General features: G+C 51.1%; 2 protein-coding genes across 5 annotated transcripts; one reads left to right on the forward strand and one right to left on the reverse strand.

The window, feature by feature from the left end:
* The first annotated feature begins 728 nt into the window (after nucleotides 1-728).
* On the forward strand, nucleotides 729-15,298 carry LRFN1 (leucine rich repeat and fibronectin type III domain containing 1). Of its 4 annotated transcripts, none has more exons than XM_053604840.1 (5): nucleotides 729-855; nucleotides 5,223-5,255; nucleotides 7,867-7,921; nucleotides 8,329-9,768; nucleotides 13,549-15,298. In XM_053604840.1, exons 4-5 carry the CDS (start codon nucleotides 8,363-8,365, stop codon nucleotides 14,453-14,455), a joined length of 2,313 nt encoding a protein of 770 aa, XP_053460815.1. In that variant the 5' UTR covers nucleotides 729-855; nucleotides 5,223-5,255; nucleotides 7,867-7,921; nucleotides 8,329-8,362; the 3' UTR covers nucleotides 14,456-15,298. The 4 variants fall into 4 exon arrangements, with proteins under 4 accessions (XP_053460815.1, XP_053460814.1, XP_053460816.1 ...); XM_053604839.1 differs by lacking the exon at nucleotides 729-855 and adding an exon at nucleotides 2,653-2,754; XM_053604841.1 differs by lacking the exon at nucleotides 729-855 and adding an exon at nucleotides 2,653-2,754 and having other exon boundaries at nucleotides 7,867-7,917.
* A 9,466-nt stretch (nucleotides 15,299-24,764) lies between these two features.
* On the reverse strand, nucleotides 24,765-26,597 carry IFNL1 (interferon lambda 1). The gene is made up of 5 exons (XM_053604853.1): nucleotides 26,427-26,597; nucleotides 26,158-26,235; nucleotides 25,135-25,278; nucleotides 24,954-25,037; nucleotides 24,765-24,863 (listed from the first exon to the last, which is right to left on the reverse strand). The coding sequence occupies exons 1-5, from the start codon at nucleotides 26,595-26,597 to the stop codon at nucleotides 24,765-24,767; spliced, it is 576 nt and encodes a 191-aa protein (XP_053460828.1).
* Nucleotides 26,598-27,566: the final 969 nt, after the last annotated feature.

Genomic DNA, 27,566 nt, shown 5'->3' on the forward strand with positions numbered 1-27,566 from the left:
TCACTCCATCTTATTTTTAAAATATATTTCAAAGTAACATAAGAACACTTTGGTGGGGGCCCAGGCAGGGGTGATATGCGTAAATTAGGGATGGAAAAGGAAGGTCTCTCTTAACTCATCTTCCATGGAAAGGGAAGAAGTGTGCAAAGGCCCAGGGGCTGCCATGAGTTGGTGTATTGGAGGAACAGAAAAGTCATAACTGAAGCTGAGAGACAGTGTGGTTGGCAATGAGGTCGGCAGGGGCCAGAGGACATGGGGCCAGATAGGCTTTATGAATGAGGCTCTCTCTGGCTCAGTCTCATGCTCTCTGTTTCTCCATCTCTGTGTATCACTGTCTCTTATTATTATCTTTTTTCTCATTGTCTTTTTTTTTTTTTTTGTAGAGACAGAGTTTCACTTTATGGCCCTCGGTAGAGTGCCATGGCCTCACACAGCTCACAGCAACCTCCAACTCCTGGGCTCAAGCGATTCTCCTGCCTCAGCCTCCCGAGTAGCTGGGACTACAGGCGCCCACCACAACGCCCGGCTATTTTTTGGTTGCAGTTTGGCCAGGGCCGGGTTTGAACCCGCCACCCTCGGTATATGGGGCCGGCGCCTTACCGACTGAGTCACAGGCGCCGCCCGTCATTGTCTCTTTTTTACTGCTGTCCAGACCAGCCCTGCCCTCACCCTCTTTCCCCTTCACCTCCACCCTATTCTGCCATGTATTATCTTTGTGATGTTAGGCAAGTGACTGAACCTTTCTCTGCTTCAAGTTTCTTCATCCATAAAATGAAGATTATGGCTGTGGTGGGGATTGAATGAAGCATTATATGTGAAGCCCTTCGAATCATTCCTGGCACATAGGAGTGCTGTGTATGTGGTCACTTTTGCTGTTGTTATTCTTCCTACCCTCAGGCTCCAGTAGGGAACACTATAAACCATGGGAGGAGGGGATGCTTCTTGGGTGGTGATGAGTGGAGACTGGTGACTGGAGGAATTGTGTATGTCCCGAGAGGCATCTAATGGTTGTGATGGGGTCAAGGGTCACTAGATGGAGGATCTGCAGAAGAGGCTTGATCTAGGGGGTAGAGCAGGTTTCACATAAAGAATTTAGAGAAGGGAGTATGGGGGAGGGCCTTGATACAGTGGGATCTCAAATGGGAAGGAGTTGAGACTCCAGGGTTCTGGGGGACTGCATGCAACAAGGCAAATATTGAGGGGAGGACTTTCTGGGTGTGAGGGCCATGTGAGTATCTCAGAAAGAGATGCAGAGTGGCAGGGTGCAGTGGCTCACGCCTGTAATCCCAGCACTCTGGAAGGCTGAGGTGGGCGGATTGCCTGAGCTAGAGCCAGACCCTGCCTCTGAAAATAGCCCGGCAATGTGGTGGGTGCCTGTAGTCCCAGTTACTTGGGAGGCTGAAGCAAGAGAATGGCTTGAGCCCAGAAGTCTGAGGTTGCTGTGAGCTTTAACACCATGGCACTCTACCGGGGCTGACAAAGTGAGACTCCGTCTCAAAAAAAAAAAAAAATGCAGAGTGACCTGAGAGAATCAGGTTTGAGGGAAGGGATGGGGATGATCAGCTATAGGGTAGAACTCTGAACAAGGAAGAAGCAAGGCATTCTAGGTTCCATGGAAGTCACAGAGAGGGGACAAGGGCCTGCAGGGTCCAAGAGAGATAATGGGAACAGGAAAAAGTCAGGGTCTTCAAGGGGACAGGACTGGTTGGGGGATGGTAAAGAATCTGGGACAAATTTGGGAACCAAGGGATGCCCTTGGAGGGATGGGAGAGAGAAAGGTCTAAGGTCCCCAAGAGGGTTTGAGGATAGTCTGGGGTCTGATGGGGATGATGGGGAAGGTTTAAAGGGGATAAAAAACATTTTAGTACCCTCTAGAAATTATACATGGTTTGGAGTCCATATTGGGGGGTCAAGGAATGAGTTAGGGTCCTTGAGAGTAAAAGGACATGGCTAGAGGTCCCCAAGAAGGAAGAGAACATGGCTTGTGCTTCTAGATAGCAGCAGAACATGGTTTGGGTCCACAGAGGGAGTAAGGCATGATCTGGGATCTCCTTGGATGCTGATACATGGTTTGAGGCGTCCTGGATGTTGGGGTCCCTCAGGGAGTGGGTGTGGTCTGGAGTCTATCTGAATGTTGGGGTGTGATTTAGGGTCCCTGGTGGGGTGATCTGGATCTCTTTGGATGCTGAGACATGGGATTTGGGAACATGGTTTGGGGTCCCTGACAGGGTGGAGGCATAGTCTGAGGTCACAAGGAGAGCAGGACATGGTTTGTACTCCTAGGTGGCTCTAGAACACCGTCTGGGTCTTCAAAGGAGGAGAGGCTTGGTCTGAGTTCCTCCTGGGTATTGGGACTTGATCCCAGGTCTCGGTGTAGAGAGAGCTGGGATCCCTAGGCCAGCTGGGCGTGGTCTGAGGGGGGTCTCCGGGGACGCCGGCGTGGCTGGAGGTGGGGATGGGGAGGGTCGGGGCGGGCCCGCGGCGGCTCCGCAGTGAAGAAGGGTCTGCTGCGGACCCGGGGCGGGGATCTGGGGTTTGCGGCCGCCCCGCCCGGCCGCCCCCTGGCCGGCGCCCCCTCCCCCCTTGCGGCGGCAGTGGCGGCGGGCGGCGCGGAGGGCGGAGCTCGGCAGCAGCTCGGGAGGGAGGGCGGGAGGCGGCCCCGCGGCACCGCGCCCCCTCCCCCGGCCCTCCCCCCACCATGGCGCGGAGTGAGGCGGCAGCGGCGGGGCCGGGGCCGGGGCCCCCGCGGGCTGGGTGAGCGCGGCCCGCAGCGGCCCGGGAGGCGGCGGGCGGGGGCGCCGGTGTGTGCGCGGGTGTGAGCGTGCGAGCGTGTGAGTGTGTGTCCGCGGCGCTGCGGCGGGCCCGGCGTGCGCTCGCGCGGCCCTGTGTGTGCCCGGCGCCGGCGTGTGCGGCGTCCTGCTTGTGTGGCCATCCGGGTGTGTGCTGGGTGTCGAGCCGAGCTGGTGTGTCCGGCTGTGCGTGTATGTCTCCGCGAGTGACTGTCCGTCTGGCTGTGTGTCTGGGGGGCTGTCGCGCGCCCATCGGAGGGGCTGTGTGCAGGTGTGTGTGCGTGGGTTGTGTGCCCAGGTGTGAGTCCCCCCAGCCAGAGTGTATGCGCGGTTAGCTGCGTTGGGGGTTGTGTCCAGGTTGGATGCCCATCCAAGGGTTTGTGTAGCCGGGTGTGCCTGCCTGGGTGTCCATTTGTATGTGTGTGTGTGTGTCTGCGGGTTGTATGTTTCCGAGGGTGTGTATCTGTGAGTCCATGTCAGGTTCCCAGCTGAGGGGCTAAGGCTCAGCGCCCAGTGTGTCCAGGCCTCTGTGTGGGCTTGGGGGAGGGGAGTTCGCCGCTCTCCCTGTCCATGTCAACTGGGGGGTCCTCAGCGGTCCTTGGGGGAGGCGGCCATGTCTTCCCCTTCCCGGTGGCTGGGGGGGATGGGCGGCCTGGAGGTGGACAGATGGAGGGAGGATGAGAGGCCGAGAGATGGACAGATGGGCCCTGGGGTGGGGGTGGGGGCGAAGACCTGGCCTTTCCCCACCCACCCCACCCTAATTCCCCTACCGGCCAGATATCTGCAGATAGGGCCAGAGTTACCTGCATCCTGTTGTCCAGGCTAAGGGACGTTTGGGGCTGCTGCTAGGAGGATCTCCTTGGAATGGTGCTCTAGGACTCAACCCCCAAACCCTCTGAGGTTCCACCTGCTGAACTCTGACCTCTGACCCTGGCTTGTGTCCTGGGTTGGGGTGGCCTGCAGAACGTTCTAGGAGGAATGTTAGGATTTCTTTGGCCTGGAAAGTAGGTGGGGTGGGGGAGCCTCAAGCTGGGAGGGATGCATGTTCTTGACTGTGTGTGAGTGTGAATCGGGGTCTGTTCATTGACTCTACTACTGTAGTTCAGTATTTTGTGTGCATTTGTAAGTGTGTAAATCTCTCCCAGGACTGTTGTGTGAGCATGTGTCTGCTAGGAGTGAACATCCTGGAGTATCTGAAAAGGTGAATCTTTTTGTGCCTGTGTGCTTGCTCCAGCATGTATCAGCCTTATGAGAGTGTCTGTGAATGTTTGTTGTTCTCGGTGTGTATGTGAGGTGTGTATCAGCTAGTGTGTCATGTCTTATCTGTTGGTGTGGGAATGTATCAGCTTTATGACTGCACCATGGGAATAAATGGAGTTGTATGAGTGTGGGCATTTCAGAGTGTGGACCTTTGATTGTGTAGGCATGTTTCTGTTATATGTGTGTGTCCCAGGGTGTTGGTGAGTATGCAAGGTACATCTGTTATAGGTGCATGTACCTGGTTGTCCGTTGGGGGCATGTGAGTTTCTCTGTTGTATCTGTGCATCTCTGTGTGTGAACATGCAAGGGAAAGTCAGTGTTGTATGTGCGTTGTTGTATACAAGTGTGTCAACCTTGAGGGTATGTGTCCATCTATATTGTGAGTCCATTTGTACTTCAATGTTGCGCTCTGGGGAGTGGGGTTTGTTCAAACATGTATGTTCGGGATACACATTCCTGTGCCTGGCAGAGGGCAGACCCTACTTTTGGGCCCTATGGGATTGAGGCTCATGTGGCGTGATCTGTGGTATGCTGGGATCCAGCCTGGGGTCCCTGGACACAAGTGTGTCCACATCCCCAGCCAAGAGCCCATAGAGGTGGGGAGCCCACAGCTCATGGTGGTGTGCCCATGGAAATCCAGATGTAGAGACTTGGATTGAGGACCCATGTGGGTTTTGACATGCACATACTTGTTGGTGTGGGCAATGGTGTGATGGCAGGGATGGAAACCTCTGGCCCTTCCTCAGCTCCTGGTACTGCTCAGGCCTTTGAAGTTGAGGGTCTGGGATGTGAACTCTTGACTTCTAAAGGAAGAGGGTCAGGGGTCTGGTCCAGACTCCTAGATCTGAGGAAAGAGAGGGGTGGGTCTCAGACTTTAGGATTGTAAGGGAGGAAGGGGCTGGAGTTCTTGCCCTCTGAGATCCTGGAGGACAGACAAAAGGCTGAAGTCCTGGATTCCTGGGTTTTGAAGTGTGAAGAGTCCTGAGGCCCAGTCTCTTAGGTTTCCAAAGCTGGACGTCTGGGTCCCTTTAAGACTGTTCAGAGTCTGCAGCAGGAGAGCTGAGAAAGTGATCACTCTAGGGACTTCCTTGACTGAGATGGTCTCTGAGGCAGAACCTGGTACCCAGAGAAGAGCCAGAAGGATGCTAACAAGGTGATTTTGCTCCTTTGCAGGTGCTGGCCCAGGCCTTGACTCCCTGAAGAGAGGTGAGTGGAGCCCTTAGGTTGGGTGGAGAGATGTAGGGTGATGGGGCTTGCTCTGAGCAGGCTTGAGGCCTGGAACCCTGCCTAGCCTGGATGTCAGGGCAGGATATGACAATGACCCTAGGCTGGGGAGTGGTGCCAAGGTCAGAAGCATCAAGGTTGGTAAAAGCTCTTGGTGGCTGGGAGGCTTTCAGAGTAGGTTGGGGTCTCTGGGCAAGACAATTCACCTCTCAGGAATGTGGTTGAGAAAGTCATATTTCCTCATGATATCAGTAAAGGATACATGAGAGGTTCAGGACATAAAATGACCCTGGCATGAGAGAATGGAATGGATATGTGTTATCATTTTGTGTGTACATGTACATATGTGTGGAGTGATCTTCTGATAGGCTGACTGCTGGTGGTTGAGCAGGCCAGAGAAAATAAGAAATTATTAATAATAATAATAGAGGGCGGCACCTGTGACTCAAAGGAGTAGGGCACTGGGCCCATATGCTGGAGGTGGTGGGTTCAAACCCAGCCCTAGCCAAAAAAAAAAAAAAATAATAATAATAATAGCAGCAGCTGACATTTATGTAGTGTTAACCTTGTCAGAAACTATTCTAAGCAAGTTACAAAAATCTTTTCTCATTGAATCTTCCCAAAAACCCTAGGAGGTAGGTGTGCTATCATCATTCCCATTTTACAGGTGAGCACGCTGAGACACAAAGAGGGGAAATCACTTGACTAAAGTCACACAACAGGGAATTGGGGTGGCAACCCAGGCAGTAGGGTCCAGCTTCTATCCTGCAATGATGGACTACCTTTAATAAGTATTAGCTATTTTCATTGCTATTATGACTCTTTCGATTTGAGTCCCACCCCAGCTGTGGGAGGCGAAGTTTTATGCTTCTGTTTCATAGATTAGGGTTGTGAGCCCTGGAGACACTGCAGCCAAGCAGGTGCAGAGTTGGAACTCCTAACTCTGGAGTCCCCCTTTCTAGGTCAGGGTTTTCAGTATAATACAGGACAGTGTCCTATAGGGAGTAAAGGACAAGTTGTGGGCATGTGGAGGGGGTACTCAGAGATAGTTGTATACCCCGACTCTGCCTCGATTTCTCTTGTGAGCCTCGTCACTGTCTCCCTCAGTCTTTATCTCTCTCACACTCACTGGTGTTAATTAATCTCTCTTACACTTGCTTCTTTCCCCTCTGCCTGTCTCTCCCTCTCCTCCTCTCTCCATCCCTGTGTCCCAGTCTCTCTTTTCCATGTCTCCTTCACTCCCAGCTTTCTGCCTCTTTCTTTTTCTTTTTTTTTGCAGGGGTATTTGGTTTTTAAACAGGTTCCAAAAAATTACACACATTCAAGTTACCAATTCTCATTTAAATACAGTATTAACTGATGAGTTCCTTATTTTTAATCAAATGTTTATTCTGATGCCTCTTTTTGCTTTAGTCTCCCTTCCCGTCTTTTCCCCTTCCATTCAGATGCTCCTTTCTTTCTCTCTTTCCCTCTGCCTGTCCATCTCTCCCTCCCCCTTTCCTCTCCCTGTCTCTCTTCATCTTTCTGCGTGACCCAGTCTCCCTCCCCAAGGGCAGAAAGATCAAGGCCACATAAGGCCACAGCCCCAAACACAGATCCCCAGGAGGTGGACCAGCAGGGGCTGGGTATAAGACAGGGTGGGGTGAAAACAGGGATGCCCCCTTCCCATCCTTTTCTCTTCACCCCCCACCCACCCTGTGTTGTGATGGGAGCTGACAGGTCGTAGGCTACAGCCGTCGCAGGGGGAATCCCCGCTAGAAGGTTTTGCCTGGAGCAGAGGCATAGTGTGAGTGTGTGTGTGAGGGAGTGTGTGTGTGTGCGTGTGTAGGCATGTATGGGGCCTTGTGTGATGTGCTCACTGAAGTGAGCATGAAAGTCTACCCTGCTTGGGAGTTTACCTGAGCCCAGGATGAAAGCAGACTCAGAGAAGGATCTCCTGAGGTTGAGCTGGGAGACTGATGGTGTTTCTCTTTGCCACTGCCAAAGTTGGGAGAGGGGAACCTTAACATTTACTAGATATTTACTGTGTGCCAGGCACACGTGGTTCATAAAGTCAATGAAGATGATACAGTTATTATCCCAATTTATAGAGCAAGAAATTATGGTTTATGCAGGGGTCCTTAAACTTTTTAAACAGGTGGCCAGTTCACTGTCCCTCAGACATTGGAGGGCCGGACTATAGTTTAAAAAAAAAAACTATGAACAAATTCCTATGCACACTGCACATATCTTATTTTGAAGTAAAAAAACAAAACAGGAACAAATACAATCACACTGCCTCATGTGGCCCGCGGGCTGTAGTTTGAGGACCCCTGGTAGAGGAAATCTTTGGTTTGGGGTCATAGAGCTAGCAAATGGGGGAACCAGAATTTGAACCTGAATCTGTTCGATTTCAAAGCACTTTCTCTTTGAAGTAATAGTGCATAGTTTATGCCTGGCACATGATAGGCACAATGCTAGGCACTTGACGATAATTGCTAACATGTATTAAGCACATTTTATGTGCCAGCCACTGTTCTAAGTACACCACATTCATTAATCAATGTAATCCTCACAGAAGTAAGGCCTATCTATTTCTATCTCCATTTTACAGATGAAGAAACCGAGAATCAGAGAGGTTCAGACACTTGCCCGAGGTCACACTGTTAGTAAGTACGGGAGCTAGGATTTGAACTCAGGGGATACTGTTTTGACATATGGCCTTATGCCTTAGTTAACAGTGATTTTCAAAATATTTAGTGGGTACTGGAGGGCCCAGGCTGGGCCAGGTGTCACCCCTCTGATTGGGAGATCATGAATGCTCTGGGAACTCCTAGAGGAGGGACAGAAGTGAGGATAGGAGACTCAAGCGAGAGGCAGTGGTAGTTTACCAAGCAGCATGGAATTGTAACAAATGCATGCCAGCTGATGATGAGTGCTGCCATTGTCATAGAGCACCCAGTCTTGTGTGTTGGGGATGGAGAGGGATCCAGGTCTGACTCTTAGTGGGACATCCCAGGGTGGTCACACTAGTGGCCAAACCCTGTGCCTGAGTAACTATCTCCTTCCCTTGCAGGTCTCATCCCCTACTCTTGCCTGCCTGCTGCACCATGGCTCCAGGCCCTTTCTCTTCGGTACCCCTCTCACCACCACCTGCAGCCCTGCCCTTTCTGCTGCTGCTCTGGGCGGGGGCGTCTCGTGGCCAGCCCTGTCCTGGCCGCTGCATCTGTCAGAACGTGGCGCCCACACTGACCATGTTGTGTGCGAAGACCGGCTTGCTCTTCGTGCCACCTGCCATCGACCGGCGCGTGGTGGAGCTGCGGCTCACCGACAACTTCATTGCATCCGTGAGGCGCCGAGACTTCGCCAACATGACCAGCCTGGTGCACCTCACCCTCTCCCGCAACACCATCGGTCAGGTGGCAGCTGGCGCCTTTGCCGACCTCCGTGCACTCCGCGCCCTGCACCTCGACAGCAACCGCCTGGCGGAGGTGCGGGGCGACCAGCTCCGAGGGTTGGGCAACCTCCGCCACCTGATCCTTGGCAACAACCAGATCCGCCGGGTGGAGTCGGCTGCCTTCGATGCCTTTCTGTCCACCGTGGAGGACCTGGATCTGTCCTACAACAACCTGGAGGCCCTGCCGTGGGAGGCAGTGGGCCAGATGGTCAACCTGAACACGCTCACACTGGACCACAACCTCATCGACCACATCGCCGAAGGCACCTTCGTGCAGCTTCACAAACTGGTTCGCCTGGACATGACCTCCAATCGCCTCCATAAACTCCCTCCTGACGGGCTCTTCCTGAGGTCCCAAGGTACCGGACCGAAGCCACCCACGCCACTGACGGTCAGCTTCGGTGGCAACCCCCTACACTGCAACTGTGAGCTGCTCTGGCTGCGGCGGCTGACCAGGGAGGATGACCTGGAGACCTGCGCCACGCCCGAGCACCTCACCGACCGCTACTTCTGGTCCATTCCCGAGGAGGAGTTCCTGTGTGAACCCCCACTGATTACACGGCAGGCGGGCGGCCGGGCTCTGGTGGTGGAGGGCCAGGCGGTCAGCCTGCGGTGCCGGGCAGTGGGTGACCCTGAGCCGGTGGTACACTGGGTGGCGCCTGACGGGCGGCTGCTGGGGAACTCCACCCGGACCCGGGTCAGGGGAGATGGGACGCTAGATGTGACCATCACCACCCTACGGGACAGTGGCACCTTCACTTGCATCGCCTCCAATGCTGCGGGGGAAGCCACGGCGCCAGTGGAGGTATGTGTGGTACCTCTGCCTCTGATGGCGCCCCCGCCCGCTGCCCCACCGCCTCTTACCGAGCCTGGCTCCTCTGATATCGCCACACCGGGCCGACCTGGTGCCAACGATTCAACTGCTGAGCGCCGGCTGGTGGCAGCAGAGCTCACCTCGAACTCGGTGCTCATCCGCTGGCCAGCCCAGCGGCCGATACCCGGCATACGCATGTACCAGGTCCAGTACAACAGCTCTGTGGATGACTCCCTTGTCTACAGGTGGGTGTGGGTGCTGCAGTCCCGGGACCACCTCCCAAGACCAGGGCTCCTGTCTGCCACCCACCCATTCCCTTGGCCATCTGATTCAGGCAGAGTTGTGGATAGTGGTTCCAAGGTTTTCCCGGCCCTGGTTGGCCTTGTCTCCTCTCTCCTCTATTTCTGTCTTGCTGTCTTTATTTTTTATGCATTTAGCAAGTATTTGTTGAGCATCTACGTGAGCCAGACCAGGGCTGGGCACTGGAGCGATAACAGCGACTGAGCCCAGCATGATCCCTGCTTTCACAGGCACTGTCGTGATCACTGCTTGCCAAAGGGGTCTGATTTGGTACCTTGTAAGCTAAGCATTTTGGAGCACACGATACATACATACACATTTACAGTTACATTTACATTTACAAATTACATATCAGTACTACTGTACGAACGCATTTGGTACATTATAGAAACAGGAAAAATTTATGAGAAAAATATAAGTTATTTCCTCTTTTGGGTTAGAAGCCAATATCCTGATGTGGACAGACCTGTATGGTATAAATAGAAAAAAAGTTACTTTCTCCCATCAGCTCCATTATTCTTTTGCTCTCACCTCTCTGTCTCTACCTTCTCTCCCTCCTGGAGGCACTGATCCCTCTCCATGCTAGGGACATAGGGAGACTAAGAGACCCCATCCCTGCCCTCAGGAAGCTCACAGCGCAGTGGGAGCAGGCACACAGTACATGAAGAATCACGGCCTTGGCCTTGCAGTATCTCCATCTCAGAAGTATAGCCCTTGGCCACAGACCTGGCACACAGTGGGCATGGCCACAGCAAGCACTTGATAAGTGGTTTGCTGTGTATATCTCTCTCCTTGTCCCCATTTCTATCTCTCTGCCTCCCTTGTGCACATTGTAGAGTACCTGATGGATGCTAAGCCCTATGCTCAATTTGACTTGGGGATATCAGAGGGGCCAGCGCCATTTCCCTCATTGTAGGGAGCCCCTGCTCTTGGCTGTGTTCAGCCATCACAGAGGCCTGCCTCTTGGCCTCCATCTCCACCTTTCCCAGAGGCCTGGCACATAGTAGGTACATAGTAGGCATCTTCCCAGTGTTGGTTGAATGAATAAATACCTCTGTTTTTCCCTTATCTCTGTCTTCCTCATTTTCCTCTGTTTTTGAATCTGAGCCCTAAACACTGAGTCAATGCCTACTGTGTGCCACACTCTGTGCTGGCTGTGGCCTACTGAGATAGGTTAGACACTGGTCCAGTCTTACAAACATTAGGGCAAACAAATGAACAAAACAAAAACCTTCACAGGTACTTCAGAGGTTGCTACTTCACTGGATCTTCCCAACTCTGCTATGAAGCAGTGATGATCCCTATCCCATTTTATAGATAGGAAAATTGAGGCACAGTGGGGAAGTCACTTGCCCGAGGTTACACAGAAAGTAGCAAAGCTGTCCTTTTTATACTGAACATTTTTATAAAGCACCTACTGTTTTCAAGACAGGGATGGAGGGGAGATGGATGCTATATTTCTGTAAATAACTCTGTTTCTGTGACTCTCCCACTTCTCTTGTTTCTCTCTTGCCTTCTCTCTGACCCATAGCCACCATAGGTGAGGTAGAGGGAGGTTCACCGACCCTGCATGTATGTAGATGTTGATGGACCCTGTCCCCAGCTGGGCAACAGAACCTGGAACTCTTCCCTTCCCCTGGGGGCCACAGTTCTAGTTCTTCATTGCAGGTGCCTGTGAGATGGCACTGCAGGCGTTAACTTCCTCACTGCTGCCATGGGCGGAGGTGACATCCAACCAGAAGCCTGCTCAGCTGCTTGCTTGGGTCTTGCAGCCAATTAGAGACACGTGGGCTCAAGCTTTCTTAAGGAGCCAGTCTCTGTCCTTGAAAAGGGGGAAGCCTTGGCATGTGGGTCTTTTAGGGGAAGGAGCAAGAAGAAGCCAAGGCCCTGAAGGAGAGGAGGAGAGGGAGACTTGAAGCCAGAGGGCCAAGGGTGGTAGGGGCATAGGGGTTGGTGGCATGGTCTGTGAAATTCCAGGCAGGGATAGAATCAGAGAAGTGGGTGGTCCCTTATGAAGGGATGGGGCCCTGACTTGAAGTCTTTTGGTTGGAGGGTGGCTCTTGATGATGTGGGACCCTCCTAGAGGTGAGATGACTGAGGTGGAGCTTTTGGGATCAGAAGAGGGCCCTGCAGGAGAGGAAGGTAAAGCTTCTGAGAGAGAAACAGGCTTGTGGGGATGGGAGTGTGGCCTTTCAGAAGAGGTGGAGCTTGTTCAACATGGTTCCACCCAGAGGAAGGGACAGTTCTTGTCTCTGGTGACCCACTAAGATCCTTTGCAGAAGAGAGCTTGTGAGGTTGAATGCTGGGCATGCAAATTAATGTGGACATGGCAGTCCTGGTTTCGCTGAGCCTGGACATGGTTAACAGTGTGGAAGGGATGTGCTCAACAGAAAAGGCCAAGACCTAGTAGGAATGGTCCTCTGGAGGGGTGGGTCTTACGGATAGGGAGCAGTGTAATGAGCAGGAGAGTGTGAGCCACTGCAAGGGTTACTGGCCAACAGTGGATGGGATGCAAGCTAATCACGATATTATTAAGTGCCTAGCTTTGCATATGTTAACTCATTCATTCCTCACACTATCTCTGTGATATAGAATTCTTATTTCTATTTGGAGGAAATGAGATACAGAGAGGTTAAGAAACTGTCACAAAGCTAGCAAGAGGCAGAGGAGAGATCCAAACCCAGGTAGTCTGGTTCCCAGACTTTATCAGCTTCACTACTTCTTTATATGGCCCCTCATTTGAAGGGAAGGGCTTTTAGCAAGAAAGGAGCATTGTGCTTTGTTGGCTACATTGGACTCAATTATGGATGAATCTTACCTGAGTATTCTGATTTAGTGACTTCTAGTGCTACAGGACTGGACAGGCAAATAAGAAATGGTTGCCTGTAATACCTGGACAAGGAGCAGGGCATGGAAACAGTGGGAAAGGTCCTAAGTACTGTAGGGGAACCATCCTTAGTGGACCACTGTGGAGTGTGGCTTGGAAAACGTGGTTTAGTCAAAAGGGGTGTGGCCTGTGGTGAAGGCCCTTTCATGAATGGGAATATGTAGTTGAGAAGCTTGGAAATTGTTCCAGAAGATAAAGGAAGCTAGATGCTTTACACAAAGGTAGGGCATGCAGATGAGGAGAAGTGACCTGTATCATAGTTTTCCCTGAAAGTTAGGAATATATGTAAAAGAGGGACTAGAAGAGCATTCAAAGACTGTGAGTTGACCTCTGTCCACCTGAGGTGAGGTGGGGCATGCAGGTAAGGAGGGGCAGCCTGTAACACAGGTCCCATTGAAGGATAGAAATATGTAGATGAGGAAGCTTGAATGGCAGTTGTCCTAGTAGGAGTGAGACCCTGCTAGCCAGGGCATGTCCCTTGAGGGCAGGTCATAAAAGCTATAGCATTGCTTTTGTTCTAGTAGTGTCAAAAAAAAAAAAAGCTATAGCTTTCCTGTTCTGTCCCGGGGCTAGGGTGTGTTTTAATAGATGAGGGAAAACGAATGGCAGATGTCCCATGGGTGTTGAGAAAGCCTTGAGTGGGGTGTTTGAGGGTGGGGCCTGCTGCTGAGGGGCGGGGCCTGTAGCAGCGGGATTATGTAAATAGGAGCTCTTGATTGGCTGCAGTAGGCCCTCCTCCAGAATTTAGTTCTCACAGTTCATCACCCATAGGGCCTAAAGCGAAGGAGTGTGTTTCAGAGTGGGTCTAATTCCGCCCTGATCCTGCCCCTTCCTGCAGGATGATCCCGTCCACCAGCCAGACCTTCCTGGTGAATGATCTGGCAGCAGGACGCGCCTACGACTTGTGCGTGCTGGCGGTCTACGATGACGGGGCCACCGCGCTGCCGGCCACGCGAGTGGTGGGCTGCGTGCAGTTCACCACTGCTGGGGATCCGGCGCCCTGCCGCCCGCTGAGGGCCCACTTTTTAGGCGGCACCATGATCATTGCCATCGGAGGCGTCATCGTCGCCTCGGTCCTTGTCTTCATCGTTCTGCTCATGATCCGCTACAAAGTGTATGGTGACGGGGATGGCCGCCGCGTCAAGGGCACTTCTAGGTCACCCCCGCGGGTCAGCCACGTATGCTCTCAGACCAACGGTGCGAGCACAGTGCAGGCCCCGACCCTGCCGGCGCAAGATCGCTACGACTCACTGCGTGAAGTGGAGTCCCCGGCTGCTTCCACCGTCGCCGTCGAGGCGAAGGCCACCGCGGCTGAGGCAGCTTCCGTGGAGCCGGACGCGGTCCTTGGACGCTCCTTCGGCGGCTCGGCCACCTCCCTGTGTCTGCTGCCATCCGAGGAAACTTCAGGGGAGGAGTCTCGGGCCGCCATGGGCCCTCGAAGGAGCCGTTCTGGGGCTCTGGGGCCGCCAGCTTCAGCGCCCCCCACTCTAGCTCTGGTTCCTGGCGGGGCTCCGGCCCGGCCGAGGCCTCAGCAGCGCTATTCTTTCGACGGGGACTACGGGGCGCTCTTCCAGAGCCACAGTTACCCGCGCCGCGCCCGGCGGACAAAGCGCCACCGGTCCACGCCGCACCTGGACGGGGCTGGAGGGGGCGCGGCCGGGGAGAATGGAGACCTGGGGCTGGGCTCCGCCAGGGCACGCCTGGCCTTTACCAGCACCGAGTGGATGCTGGAGAGTACCGTGTGAGCGGCAGGCGGGCTCCAGGACGCCTGCGTGCCGCGGACAAATGCCCAGCCGCACGGACGCTGGGGCGGGACTGTGCGGGGAAAAAGCGCAGGGCCGAGACTTGGGACTGGAAGGTAGACTCCGGCTCCTCTGCTCTACCCCCAAGAGGGGCGGGGCTGTTGCGGGCTGCCGCTCGTGGCCACGCCCTCGCGCCCTGGGGTGTTGGGGGCGGGCTGCCGGCCTCCCCTCCCCCACGGACTCCTTGCTTCCCTCCTGCCCCTTCCCTCGCGCGCTCGCGGACCTCGCTGGAGTCGGTGCCTTACACAGCGAAGCGCGGGAGGGGCAGGGCCCCCCGACACTGCAGCACTGAGACACGAGCCCCCTCCCCCAGCCCAGCACCCGGGGCAGGGGCGAGGGGCCTATTTCTTGTATCTGGCTGGACTAGATCCTATTCTGTTCCGCGGCGGCCTCCAAAGCCCCACCCCCACCCCACTGACATCCCTGGCCCAGTCGTCGGGTCTGGCTTGGGGTCCCCTTTCTCTGTTCTCGTTTGTCTCGATTCTGCCCTCTGTCGTCTGTCTTGCGTCTCTGTTCTTCCTTAATCGTCTCTCCTTTCTCTGTCCCGGTCGTGTCTTCAACCTCTGCCCTCCCTTATTTTGTCCAGTCTCCCTGTTTCTCCCTATTTCTTCTCCCTACTATGTATTCTCCCGGGCAGGTCCCACTGGAAGGACCAGACTCTCCCCTATTCCTTCTTCGTACCCCAAATAAATCCCCTCATGAACAAAATCCAAAACCAAATCCCCCCTCCCTGCCGGAGCCGGGACCCTCCGCCGCAGCAGAATTAAACTTTTTTCTGTGTCTGAGGCCCTGCTGACCTGTGTGTGCGTGTGTGTGCGTTAGGGGAGGGTGACCTAGATTGCAACATAAGGACTCTAAAGTGAGACTAGAAAGATGACTAACTGGGACCAGGGAGACTGGCAGATAGCCGCCTAACCCTCTGAAGAGACTTAGAGGTGGGGAATAACAAAAATAAAATGATCATAATAGCTAACACTTAGTGAATGCTTACTATGTACCAAGCACTTAAATCATTTAATCCTTACAGCAACCCTGGGACATTCCCTTTTACAGATGAGGAAATTGAAGCCCAGAAAAGCGAAATAACTTGCCCAAGGTGGCAAAACTGGGATTTAAAAAGGCAGGCGGCCTAACTTCTGAATCTATACTGTAGGGGCAAAAGGAAAGCTTCCTCCTCTGCTGTCTGAAGGTTTGCTGAAATGCTTTTACAGGCAACCATTCCTTATTTGCCTGTCCAGTCCTGTAGCACTAGAAGTCACCAAATCAGAATACTCAGGTAAGATTCATCCATAATTGAGTCCAATGTAGCCAACAAAGCAACTCTTGAGCTGACAATAGACAAATCACAGGAAAGTGATTACCCAATAACCCAGTATTTATTTATTATTTGTATACAGAGATGTCTCCTCTTGCCCAGGCTATAGTGCAGTGGCACTTTCAAAGCTCACTGGAAGCTCAGACTCCTGGGCTCAAGCAGTCCTCTCTCAGCCTACAGGTGCTTGCCACCATGCTTGGCTCATTTTTTGTAGAGATCGCATCTGGATATGTTGCCCAGTCTGGTCACTAACTCCTGGCCACTGTGATCCTCCTGCTTCAGGGTTATAGGCATGAGCTATCCCATCTAGCCCAAGTGAGGTTCAAGTGCTTATATACCCTTCTTCATAGGGGAGAGGGAGAAGAGGAAATGCAGGTAATTATGAGGGGTAGCAAATTATTTTAGGGAAGATGAATGGACCTGGGCCTCAGAGACAGACAAAATCTTATGACAAAGTCCGTGTAGACATGGTTGTATTCCTCATTCTTTTTTCCTCCCATAGATAATGAAATTTCAGGGAGGGGATGGAAGGCAATTGTGTTTGGTGGGTGCAGTCTTTAGGCAAATAAGAAAATACCAGAGTAAAGCTTCTTCCAGCATTTGCTGATCTCCAAGGGCCTTTCATTTAAAATAATCAGCATACCAGATGCCATATTTTAGGGTTTATTTTTTTATAGATAGGGTCTCACTCTGTCACCCTGGGCAGAGTGCCATGACATCATAGCTCACAGCAACCTCAAAGTCTTGAGTTTAAGTGATCCTCTTGCCTCAGCCTCCCAAGTAGCTGTGAGTACAGGTGTATACCACCACCCCTAGTTCTTTTTTTTTTCTACTTTTAGTAGACATAGGGGTCTTGCTCTTGCTCAGGCTGGTCTTTTTTGTTGTTGTTGTTGTTGTTGTAGTTATCATCATTGTTGTTTGGCAGGTCTGGGCAGATTTGAACCCTCCAGCTCCAGGGTATGTGGCTGGTGCCCTAGTCACTTGAGCTACGGGCACCGAGCCTCAGACTGGTCTTGAACTCTTGAGCTCAAGCAATCCACCTGCCTTGGGCTCCCAGAGTGCTAGGATTACAGGTGAGAGCCACTGCGCCTGGCCAATTTCAGTACTCTAAACCATAGCACTCTACTACTATGGAGTTAACGAGTGTTTATTCCACTCTCTAAGACCTGACAACTATGTGGGGTAGATAGCTTTGGTCCCATTTTACAGACAGGAATCTGAACTGGAGAGAGATGAAGTCACTTGCCTAATTTTCACTCAAATCCCGGTATTAATAAATAGCAGAGCTAGCAGTTTGACCTTACTACTGTGCTGTGCTGCCTCTGGGGTCTGTGTCTGCAGGGGGAGGAATGGCCCCAGTGACCTTAGCTGAACTTGGCTACCTGAAGCCAGACTAGTGAGGGAAGGCACAAGGGCGAGGGCTTTGGTCACTCTGATCTCTGAGGCACCATAGGTAGAGCAGAGGTCTGTTGGGGACTGAAGGATGGTGTGGGGAGGGGAGTTTCTCAGAGAGGCTGAAGACTGTGGCGGGGGAAGGAGAGCTGGTTAATGGAGAGAGAGGGACAGGCACCCAGCCCTTGGAGGGGCCCTGCGGTGACAACGCCTTCCTGATCCTGGGGAAGAAGGAAGAAGGCTTCATGCCAGACAGGGGCCCCCTGAGGCTAGGGGAGGAGGAGAGAAAGACAGAAATAGAAACAGAGCAGGAGGGAGGGGTGTGGATCTGGGCAGACAGGGTAGGAGGCAGCAAGGATGGAGGCACCAGAGAATCACAGGCCAGGAGCCTCCCTCACCCAGTGGCCCAGCACACTTATCTATGTCAGTCATGACAAGTCCTAGGTCCTGAGAGCTTGCATAAGCCAGACACTGTGCTCACAACCCTCTCTGAGGCTTGAAGAAATAGCATATAACCCAGTGCATGGCGCATTTATAAATTGAGTTACTCCAATAATAAGCATGATTGCATTTAAAGCCTGCAACAGACAGAGCAGTGTGTATACCCAGGTTTCGAGGTGAGGAAACTAAAGGTCAGAGAGGTTAAGCTGCTTGTCCAGGACCACACAGCCAATAAATAGCAGAGCCACGATTGGAAAGCTGCCTGCCTCCAAATCCTGCACACCTAACCATCAGAATATATTGGCTCCCATTCGCTCAATAAAGCTTTATTGAGCACATATTATGCACTTTGCCCAATATATGGGCTACAACAGTGAACAAAATAGGCAAAACAATAGAATGTAAATGTCTTAACACAATAACTAAGAAAATGCCAGGAAGGCTATGTTAACCAGTGTGATGAAAATGTGTCAAACGGTCTATAAAACCAGTGTATGGTGCCCCATGATCGCATTAATGTAGATAGCTATGATTTAATAAAAAAAAAATAAAGTAAAAAAAAATAGGCAAAACAAAACAAGACAGCCCTGCCCCATGGAGCTTATATTCTAAAGGGAAAGGAAGTAAATAAATAAGCAAATAAACAACACACGTCTGATGGTAAAGTACCATGCAAAGAATGAAAGCAGGATGATGGCACAGGGAATGACAAAGAGGCCTACTTTAGGTTGAGAGTGATGTTGGGCCTGAAGATGTCCACTGTGGGAAAAGCAGGGAAGAACAGTGCAGGCAAGGGAACAGCATGTGCAAAGGCCCTGAGGCAAGAGTGTACTTGATGTGTTGAAGGTAGTGTGTCTGGCCTGGGGTGATGAAATGACTGAGAAGAGAAGAGGTGGGAGAAGTAAGCAGGGAACGGTTAGTGTAGAACCTCTGAGCTGGGGTCAAGAGTTAACATTTTATTCTTCAAAGCTGTGGGAAGCCAGTAGAGGGTTGGGATGGGATGGGGCCAATATATTCTGATTGTTAGGTGTGCAGTAGGAGTGGGATGTGATATGATTTTCATGGTGATCCCAGCTTAGGATAGAATATGCCTACCTTCAAAACAAAATCCATGGCCAGGGTTGGTGGCTCATGCCTGTAACCCTAGAACTTTGGGAGGCCAAGGCAGGATTGCTTGAGGACAGGAGTTCAAGATCAGCCAGATCAAGAGCAAGACCCCATCTCTACAAAAAATAGAAAAATTAGCTGTAGTCCCAGCTACTTGGGAGACTGAGGCAGGAGGATTGCTTGAGCCCAGGATTTTGTGGTTTCATTGAGCCATGATGACACAGCTACACTCTAGCCAGGGAAGCAGAGCAATACTCTGTCTAAAAAAAGGAAGAAAAAAAAAAGACTGGGCATGGTGGCTCACACGTGTAATCCTAGCACTCTGGGAGGTCGAGGTAGGTGGATTGCTTGAGCTCATGGGTTTGAGACCAGCCTGAGCAGGAGTGAGATCCCAACACCATCTCTACTAAAAATAGAAAAACTAGCCAGGCATTGTGGCAGTTGCCTGTCGTCCCAGATACTGGGGAGGCTAAGGCAAGAGGATTGCTCAAGCCCAAAGAGTTTGAGGTTGCTGTGAGCTATGACGCCATGGTACTCTACCCAGGGTGACAGAGGGAGACTCCGTCTCAAACCAACAAACAAAAATCAGAAACTGCCATCTCAGAACTTGGCATCAAGCCATTGACATATCTGGGACCCAAATCATTCCTGATCCAGCCTGTTGGAAAACACTGTACCCACCTTCCTTAATAGAGAAGTACTTACATGTATCAATGTCAATATCTTACTTGTCTTTCAAAATCAAGAACTTTAAACCTAAGAAACAGGTACAGTATGTGAGAAAGAGCATGGTATTGCCCAAGCGAAATGTTTAAGCATCTGCTCTATGCTTGGCACTGGAGAAATGGTGGCAAGTAGAACAGACCCAGCTTCTGCCCTCTTGGAACTCAGACGGACAGATGGCTGTGGGCAGCAGGGCTGTGATGGGGGAAGCATAGTCCATGGCAGGAGAGTTCCTTCCTGACGCAGCCTGGAGGAACAGGGAAGTGTTTCAGTCAGCATCTTTTGGTTGCAATGGACAGAAACTCAGCTCAACTAGATTAGGTTTTAAAAGGTAGCATTTGTTGGCTCATATAGCTGGGAAAGAAATGGAATGAAGGGTAATGCTGCAAGAAACACAGGGACGGGAACCCAGACTCATGGCCACCAAGACACTCTCCTTGTGTCTCTATCCTCTCAACTTGTTTCAGCTTGGATTCATCTCTTTCAAGTGTATGTAGTGGGGAAATGCTCATTTATTTATAGACACAGACTCCACCCTTTGAGAGCCCATTGGTAAAATGGCAGAATCTTTAGTCCTAAGAGAAAAATCCCAGAGAAGCACTCTGATTGGCCTGACTGAGGTCACATGACACCCCCCTGCCAATTGTGACATCTAAGGGAATGGAATACTCTGATTGGCTGGGGGGAGATATCATATGTCCAGGTCATGTGTTCTAGGGAGGAGGTTGCCAAATATTAGGTTGAACCATATGAACTTGCCATTTTTGTAGGTTAGAAAGTATAAAATATCAGGCCAGTCATGCTAGTCAGTCCTAGCACGCTGGGAGACAGGCAGGTGAATAGTTTGAGCTAAGGAGTTCAAGACCAGCCTGAGCAAGACCTAGACTCTGTCTCTAAAAATAGCTGGGCATGGTGGCCAGTGCCTGTGATCCTAGCTACTCAGGAGGCTGAGGCAAGAGGATCTCTTGAGCCCAAGAGTTTGAGGTTTCTGTGAGCCATGACACCATAGCACTCTACCCAGGTGAATTGTAGAATAACAGCAATTTATATGTTTAAACCTAAATAATCACCAGAAAAAGGAGGATAAGAAAGCATATTAAAGCAATATAAATCCCAGGGCACTGTGCAGGAGGAGGAGGTGATATTAGCTGGGACATAGCGGAGTAGGCAAAGACCAGGAAAGGCTTGTTGCTGTGCAATAGGGATTGAGTGTTCCTATTGAATAATTCTGAGTTGTGTGTCCTACTGAATGAGGCAGTGGGAAAGGGGTTCATTCCAAAAGAAAACTGAGGAACTGTTACCAGGAGAAATAAATGCCAGCCAGGCAAAGCCAAAATATATACAGTTAAAAGCTCTAAGGCCTTGGCTTCTTCAAGTAGAGATTTGCAACCTTATTTCCTTCCATTGCAAAATCCATAATTGAAAAGGCTCATATGCCTGAGCTCAGAAAAGTCCTATATGATTAAACTTTTTTTTTTTTTTTTTTTTTGCAGTTTTGGTTGGTGCCGGGGTTGAACCCACCACCCCTGGTTTATGGGGCTGGCACCCTACTCCTTCAGCCACAGGCACTGCCCCTAAGCTTTTTATGGTTAAATATTAATTGACCACTTTCCCTAGTGCTGGCCATACAGGGATGGATTTGTGGGCATACCTTTGGCTGCAAGAAATAAAGAATCCAATTAACATGACTTGAGCATTAAAGGCATTTGATTATGTCATCTAATAAAAAGTCTGGAGGGGGGCCTTCCTGGGGTTTGATGCAATGGCTTATTGATATCAGCAAGGACTCAGTTTTCTACTCTTTTGTGCTACCTCCCTGAAATTGATAGCTTCATAGCCTAAGCTTGTTGCCTTGCGGTCACAAAATGGCTGCCACAGCGCCAGGTCTTACATCCGCATGCCCATGAACAAAACAGGAAGTAAGAAACAAGTGGAAAAGGGTTTTCTTTGTATTGGGAAATTTAAAACATTAAATGATAACACTAACAAACATATAATACTAATAATAATTAAAAATAGAGCAAACATATAATAGTAATAAAAATAATAATAGTAATTTACTACTAGTATTATTTTTTTGGAGACAAAATCTCATTCAGTCGCCCTGTGGTTGAGTGCCATGTGTCATAGCTCACAGCAACCTCAAACTCTTGGGCTCAAGGGATCCTCTTACCTCAGCCTCCTGAGTAGCTGGGACTAAAGGTACCCACCACAACACCTGCTATGTTTTAGAGCTGGGGTCTCGCTCTTGCTCAGGCTGGTCTTAAACTCCTGAGCTCAAGTAATCCACCTTCCTCTGCCTCCCAGGGTGTTGGGATTATAAGTGTGAGCCACCATGCCTGGCCCTATTTTAAATTCTTTATATAAATTAACTTATCTAAGAAACCATTAGTTGCATGGCCACCCCAAGCTGTGAGGGAGTCTTGGAAAGCAGGTGTCAGACAAAGGGGGTGGACATTCATATCCTAGCCTGGTACCTTGCTGCCTGTCACCCAAATTGAAATTCTGCCAGTCACAGACCTTATAATGTGGTGGGAGTGACTGTGGGGGATTATGGAAAATTTTTTTTGTATGACTATGCTCCAGCTCTTTGTCTCTTGATCATGAAAACTCTCAAGAATGCAAAATAGTGAGAGTTACAGGGTTATGGGAATAATTTGGAAACCCCTATAATGTGACAAAACAATCATTCAGAAACTTTGGTGGATTACTCTCAGTAATAAATTTTTTGTGACACACTTCACAGTTATTATGATGGGCTGGCAGCTGTCCCACTATTCCAATTATTGTCTCATAGCAAAGCAAACTTAATGACATAAGACAAAAATTATTCTATTATGCTCACAGATGCTGTGGGTCAGGAACTTGATCAGGACCCAGTGACTGGGTGAAGAAGTCACAAGTCCATGTTCAGTGAGAGGAACATCGATTCCAACCCTTGATGGGTGGAATGTCAAAGAATTTGTGGCTACTTTTTTTTTTTTTTGAGACAGAATCTCAAGCTGTCACCCTGGGTAGAGTGCCGTGGCATCACAGTTCACATCAACCTCAAACTCTTGGGCTTAAGTGATTCTCTTGCCTCAGTGTCCCAAGTAGCTGGGACTCCTAGTACCTGCCACAATGCCCAGCTATTTTTTGGTTGTAGTTGTCATTGTTGTTTGGCAGGCCCGGGCTGGATTTGAACCTGCCAACTCCAGTGTATGTGGCTGGTGCTCTAGCCGCTGAGTTACAGGCGCCGAGCCTTTGGCCACTTTTTGATAACCACAACATATACCATGTATGAGCTGGAGATGATTCGCAAACTAATAATTGATATTGACAAATCAGGAGGCATGCTGGCCACACATTGGAACAGATCCTGGAAACTTCTCCCCCACACTACCGCATATTAACTCTTTTGTTTCTGAATTGCAGGGAGATCTGGAAGATCCAGGGGAGAGGTGGGACAATGTGGGGCAGGGGTGGGAGTTGTTCAGGAGGATCCTTGTGGAAATAGCTGTTTACCAACTGGTATGACAGTCTTTCAAAATTTTAATAGCAGAAACAGTGCTACCACTGGAAAGCCACTGGACATTGGTCCTGCAAGAGATTCACAACTCTGGAAACTCCATGTACCATTTTAGGCTGGGTGTGTCTAGGTCCCACCTCTCTCTGCTAGAGTTCTAAGTTGTTCAGGTGTCCACTCTCCATGGGGCATGGATTCAGGGAAAGGGTTCCTCAGGGGTAAATCTTGATTAGTCTTAGACTATATTTGTAATTTGGTCTTCCTTGTCAGTGTTTGGTTTAGGTTTGGGTACATGACTAAATTCTAGCCAATGAAATAAGCATGCACATCTGATAGGGAGTTTCTGTGAAAGGTTTTCTTTGCTTCTAAGAAGAGTGGAAGAAGGGTGGTGCTTGTGGCTCAGTCAGTAAGGCGCCGGCCCCATATACCGAGGGTGGCGGGTTCAAACCCGGCCCCGGCTGAACTGCAACCAAAAAAAAAAAAAAATAGCCGGGCGTTGTGGCAGGTGCCTGTAGTGCCAGCTACTTGGGAGGCTGAGGCAAGAGAATCGCTTAAGCCTAGGAGTTGGAGATTGCTGTGAGCTGTACGATGCCATGGCACTCTACCAAGGGCCATAATAAAGTGAAACTCTGTCTCTACAAAAAAAAAAAAAAAAGAAGAAGAGTGGAAGAAGAATCCAGGCCCCAAGCATTGTACCACAGAGACAAGCTATCCACACTGGACCTTGCCCAAATGCGTGACCCACAGAATCTGTCAGCATGGTAAGATGGTTGTTGTTTTACTCCAAGTTTGGGGTGGTTTTTTTATGACTTGGAGGTTGTTGCTGTGTGACAGCTGGAGCTGAGGCTGCCATTTTGAGACCATAAGGTAGCCAGAGCAAGACCCCCCCCCCAACAGAAATGGAAAGGACCTAATTCCCCAATGATATTATCAAATGAATTAACTAACCAGTCCTAGAACTGCTCTGCCAACTAACATTCTGTTATGTGAAAAATGTGGTTCTAAACTCATTTTTGTTTTGGCTATTTGAGTTGGGTTTTCTGATTACTTATTACAGGATAAAGCATCTTTTTTTTTTTTTTTTTTTGTAGAGACAGAGTCTCACTTTATGGCCCTTGGTAGAGTGCCGTGGCCTCACCCAGCTCACAGCAACCTCCAACTCCTGGGCCCAAGTGATTCTCTTGCTTCAGCCTCCCGAGTAGCTGGGACTACAGGCGCCCACCACAACGCCCAGCTAAGGATAAAGCATCTTGTTTGAGAAAGACTCTCCTCTGTTCTAGATACGCATGGAACAAAAAGATATGCAGTTTACCCAGACAGGGAGAGACAGAGAGACATATGAACACCTGCATAAGTAAACACACATTATTGCACCCATGTGGGTGTGAATATGCACAGTTGAGCTTCTTCGGCCAGACTCAGGATCTGGCAGACACCCACCTGGATACAAATACACACACAGTCACAAAAGTCAGGCGTACCCAAACACTCACACCAATCACAAATGGTGCCTGTACTACATAGACATCCACAGTCAATCACAGACTGTCAATCATGCACACTCTCAAGTATCCACTCATCTCAGAAGTTTCCAACTCCTTGTTGTTTATTTGTATGTATTGTACAAAAGTAGAAAAATAAATGCAGCCCTGGGTCCACATCAGGGATTCAGCTCCATAAATAATAAAAGGAAATAATTTAAGGCAGGATGGGCTCAGTGTGTAAATAAGGGTCTGGGGTCCCTGATGGGCTGGGGTAGGTTCCCGTTCTCAGGCACACAGGTGGCCCCTGGCAACACATTTCAGGTCCCGGATGAGAAGGCGGAAGAGGTTGGATGTGATAGAGGCCTCCAGGCAGCCAGGGGACTCCTGAAGGGGAGGAAGGAATGGGTTGGTGGCTGCCCAGTGTCTGGGCTCTCGAGTCCTGCCCACACACCAGTCCCTCTCCTAGTCACTCACCTTCTTCGGGGCCTCCCGGAGTCGGTGCAGCCAGTTCCGAAGGCGGCCCCGGGGCCTGGGGCCTGCTGTGGGCTGAGCCCGGCCCTGTGGGCAGAGGGTTGGTGTGAGGCAGGGCCTGGCCTCAGGGACAGTGTGTCGGTCAAAGCCCACAGACATGAGGTCCCGGAGCCCGAGCACTCACACAGGCCTGGAGCTGGGACTGGATGTGGCGCAGTGTGTGAAGGGGCTGGTCCAGGACGTCCCGCAGGGCCTCATCAGTTACCGCCTCCAGGACCTTCAGTGTCAGGGCCAGCTCAGCCTCCAGGGCCACGGGGCGCTCCCACACCTGAGGAGAGGTGGGAAAAAGTGAGGGTGGCAGGTGAGGAAATATAGGAGAGAAGCCCCAGGTAGGTGGGAGACAGATAGGGAGTACAGGGCAAGGGGCTGGTGATATGGGATGTGGGGTGGAGACTAGTAATGGGGAGAGGGAGAGAGGGGGGGAGAGAGAGAGAGAGAAAAGAACACATGAGGAAGGATGGAGATAAAGAGGATACAGGTGAGGCAGAAAGATAAGGGGAAAACAGGTGAGGGAGCACGTGACATGAGGAAACGTGAAGGCAGCTGATGGAAATCACAGAAGTTTGATGGGACAGGAATTGGGGACAGGTTAGGAGAGATTCGGTTAGGGAGGCAGGTAAGGAGGGACAGTTGGATGCACAGGTAAGAAAGTGGATAGAGGAGAAGCGAGAGCTGGAAGATCAGTGAAAAATGCTGAGGAACACAGCAAGAGACAGTGCGGGGAGGTTGGGGAGGCGGAGGGGCACGAGGGCAAACCAGGACGAGGGGCGCAGGTGAGGTATAGACGGGGTATATATGGGAGAGAAGGGAAGAGGGAGCTGAGAAGGAGCCAGGTGAGACAGACAGGGGATGAAAAAGGGGATGGGGGCGGCACCTATGGCTCAAAGGAGTAGGGCACTGGCCCCATATTCTGGAGGTGGCAGGTTCAAACCCAGCCCTGGCCAAAAACTGCAAAAAAAAAAGAAAAGAAAAGAAAACAGGGATGGGGAGGAGAGGACAGTGTCAGGGAGTGGTTGAGGAGTGACAGGGGCACAGGACAAGTGAGGAGAGAGCAAAGAGATGGAAGGATGGACAGGAGATAAAGAAGGTGAAGGGGCCACCTATGGAGGGACACGGTCAGGGTTAAGTAGCCCGATGTCCAACTCACCTGCAGCTGCCTCAGGTCCCAGAGCCTGGGGAAGAGGCGGACACTGCAGCTCCAGTTTATCTGCAAGAGCGAGTCTTCCTAGACAGCAAGGGCACAGGTTAGCCCAGAGCAGGAGGGCTGGACGCTAGCCCCTGGCAGCAGGGCTGAAGGTTGGCCTCATATATGAGTGTCCCCAACAGCACAAAGGACAGAGGTTAGGCACAGCTAGGGGGGAGGAGGCTAGTCCCTAGCGAAAGGACAGAGGTTAGCCCACAGTAGCAGGAACTCACCAAGGCATCCTTGGCCTTCTTGAAGGTTTCCACCTCCCGTGGTGACAGAGATTTGAAAGTGCTGATGTGGCAGCCCCTCCAAGTTGTGTTGGGCTTGGAAGTGGGGACAGGGCCTGCTGTGGCTGAGCCCAGCACCACAGTCCCCAGCACCAGGATCCATGCTGCAGCCATGGCCAGATAACAACTGCCTGCCAGGTGGCATGGCTCTGCTTTTCAGGCGCGCTAAGTGAAGGACCCTGAATGATGTATGTAAAGCAAAAAGGCAACTGGAAATGGAAATCTGGGAGTTTCCACATATAAGGCATGAGTGGGTGGGGCCAGTACTGAGCCAGGTTAGTGAACAGGTGTGGGAGGGGCCAACTCAGCCTGGGGCTGTGCCAAGAAGGAAAGAGAAACAAATTTAATAGGAGCCAAGAACACGTCATGTAGGACTCCCTGGGCAGCCTTTGGCCAGCTGACTTAGGGAGCCCCTGACAGCCTGAGGTGAAGGGATGGGACGCTGGCATAGGGCTCTCACAGTAGGGGAGAAGCTTGGGAAGTATGTGTGTGAGGTTGCCTGAATTGGGGAGAGAGAGTTTGCACCACTGGTTTAAGAATGTTCCATGACGGGGTGGCGCCTGTGGCTCAGTCGGTAAGGCGCTGGCCCCATATGCCAAGGGTGGTGGGTTCAAACCTGGCCCCGGCCGAACTGCAACAAAAAAAATAGCCGGGTGTTGTGGCGGGCACCTGTAGTCCCAGCTTCTCTGGAGGCTGAGGCAAGAGAATTGCTTAAGCCCAGGAGTTGGAGGTTGCTGTGAGTTGTGTGATGCCACAGCACTCTACCGAGGGCCATAAAGTGAAACTCTGTCTCTACAGAAAAAAAAAAAAAAGAATGTTCCATGAACTAACTCACTTCATGCTCCTAACATTTCCATGAGCAGGTTTTTATTGCTTTCTTTCTTTCCTTTTTTTTTTTTTGAGACAGAGCCTCAAGCTGTCACCCTGGGTAGAGTGCCATGGCATCACAGCTCACAGCAACCTCCAACTCCTGGGCTCAAGTGATTCTCCTGCCTCCGCCTCCCAAGTAGCTGGGACTACAGGCGCCTGCCACAACGCCTGGCTATTTTTTGGTTGTAGCCGTCATTGTTATTTGGCAGGCCG

The sequence above is a fragment of the Nycticebus coucang genome, chromosome 10 (genome assembly GCF_027406575.1).
Source record: "Nycticebus coucang isolate mNycCou1 chromosome 10, mNycCou1.pri, whole genome shotgun sequence".
Classification (NCBI taxonomy): Eukaryota; Metazoa; Chordata; class Mammalia; order Primates; family Lorisidae; genus Nycticebus; species Nycticebus coucang.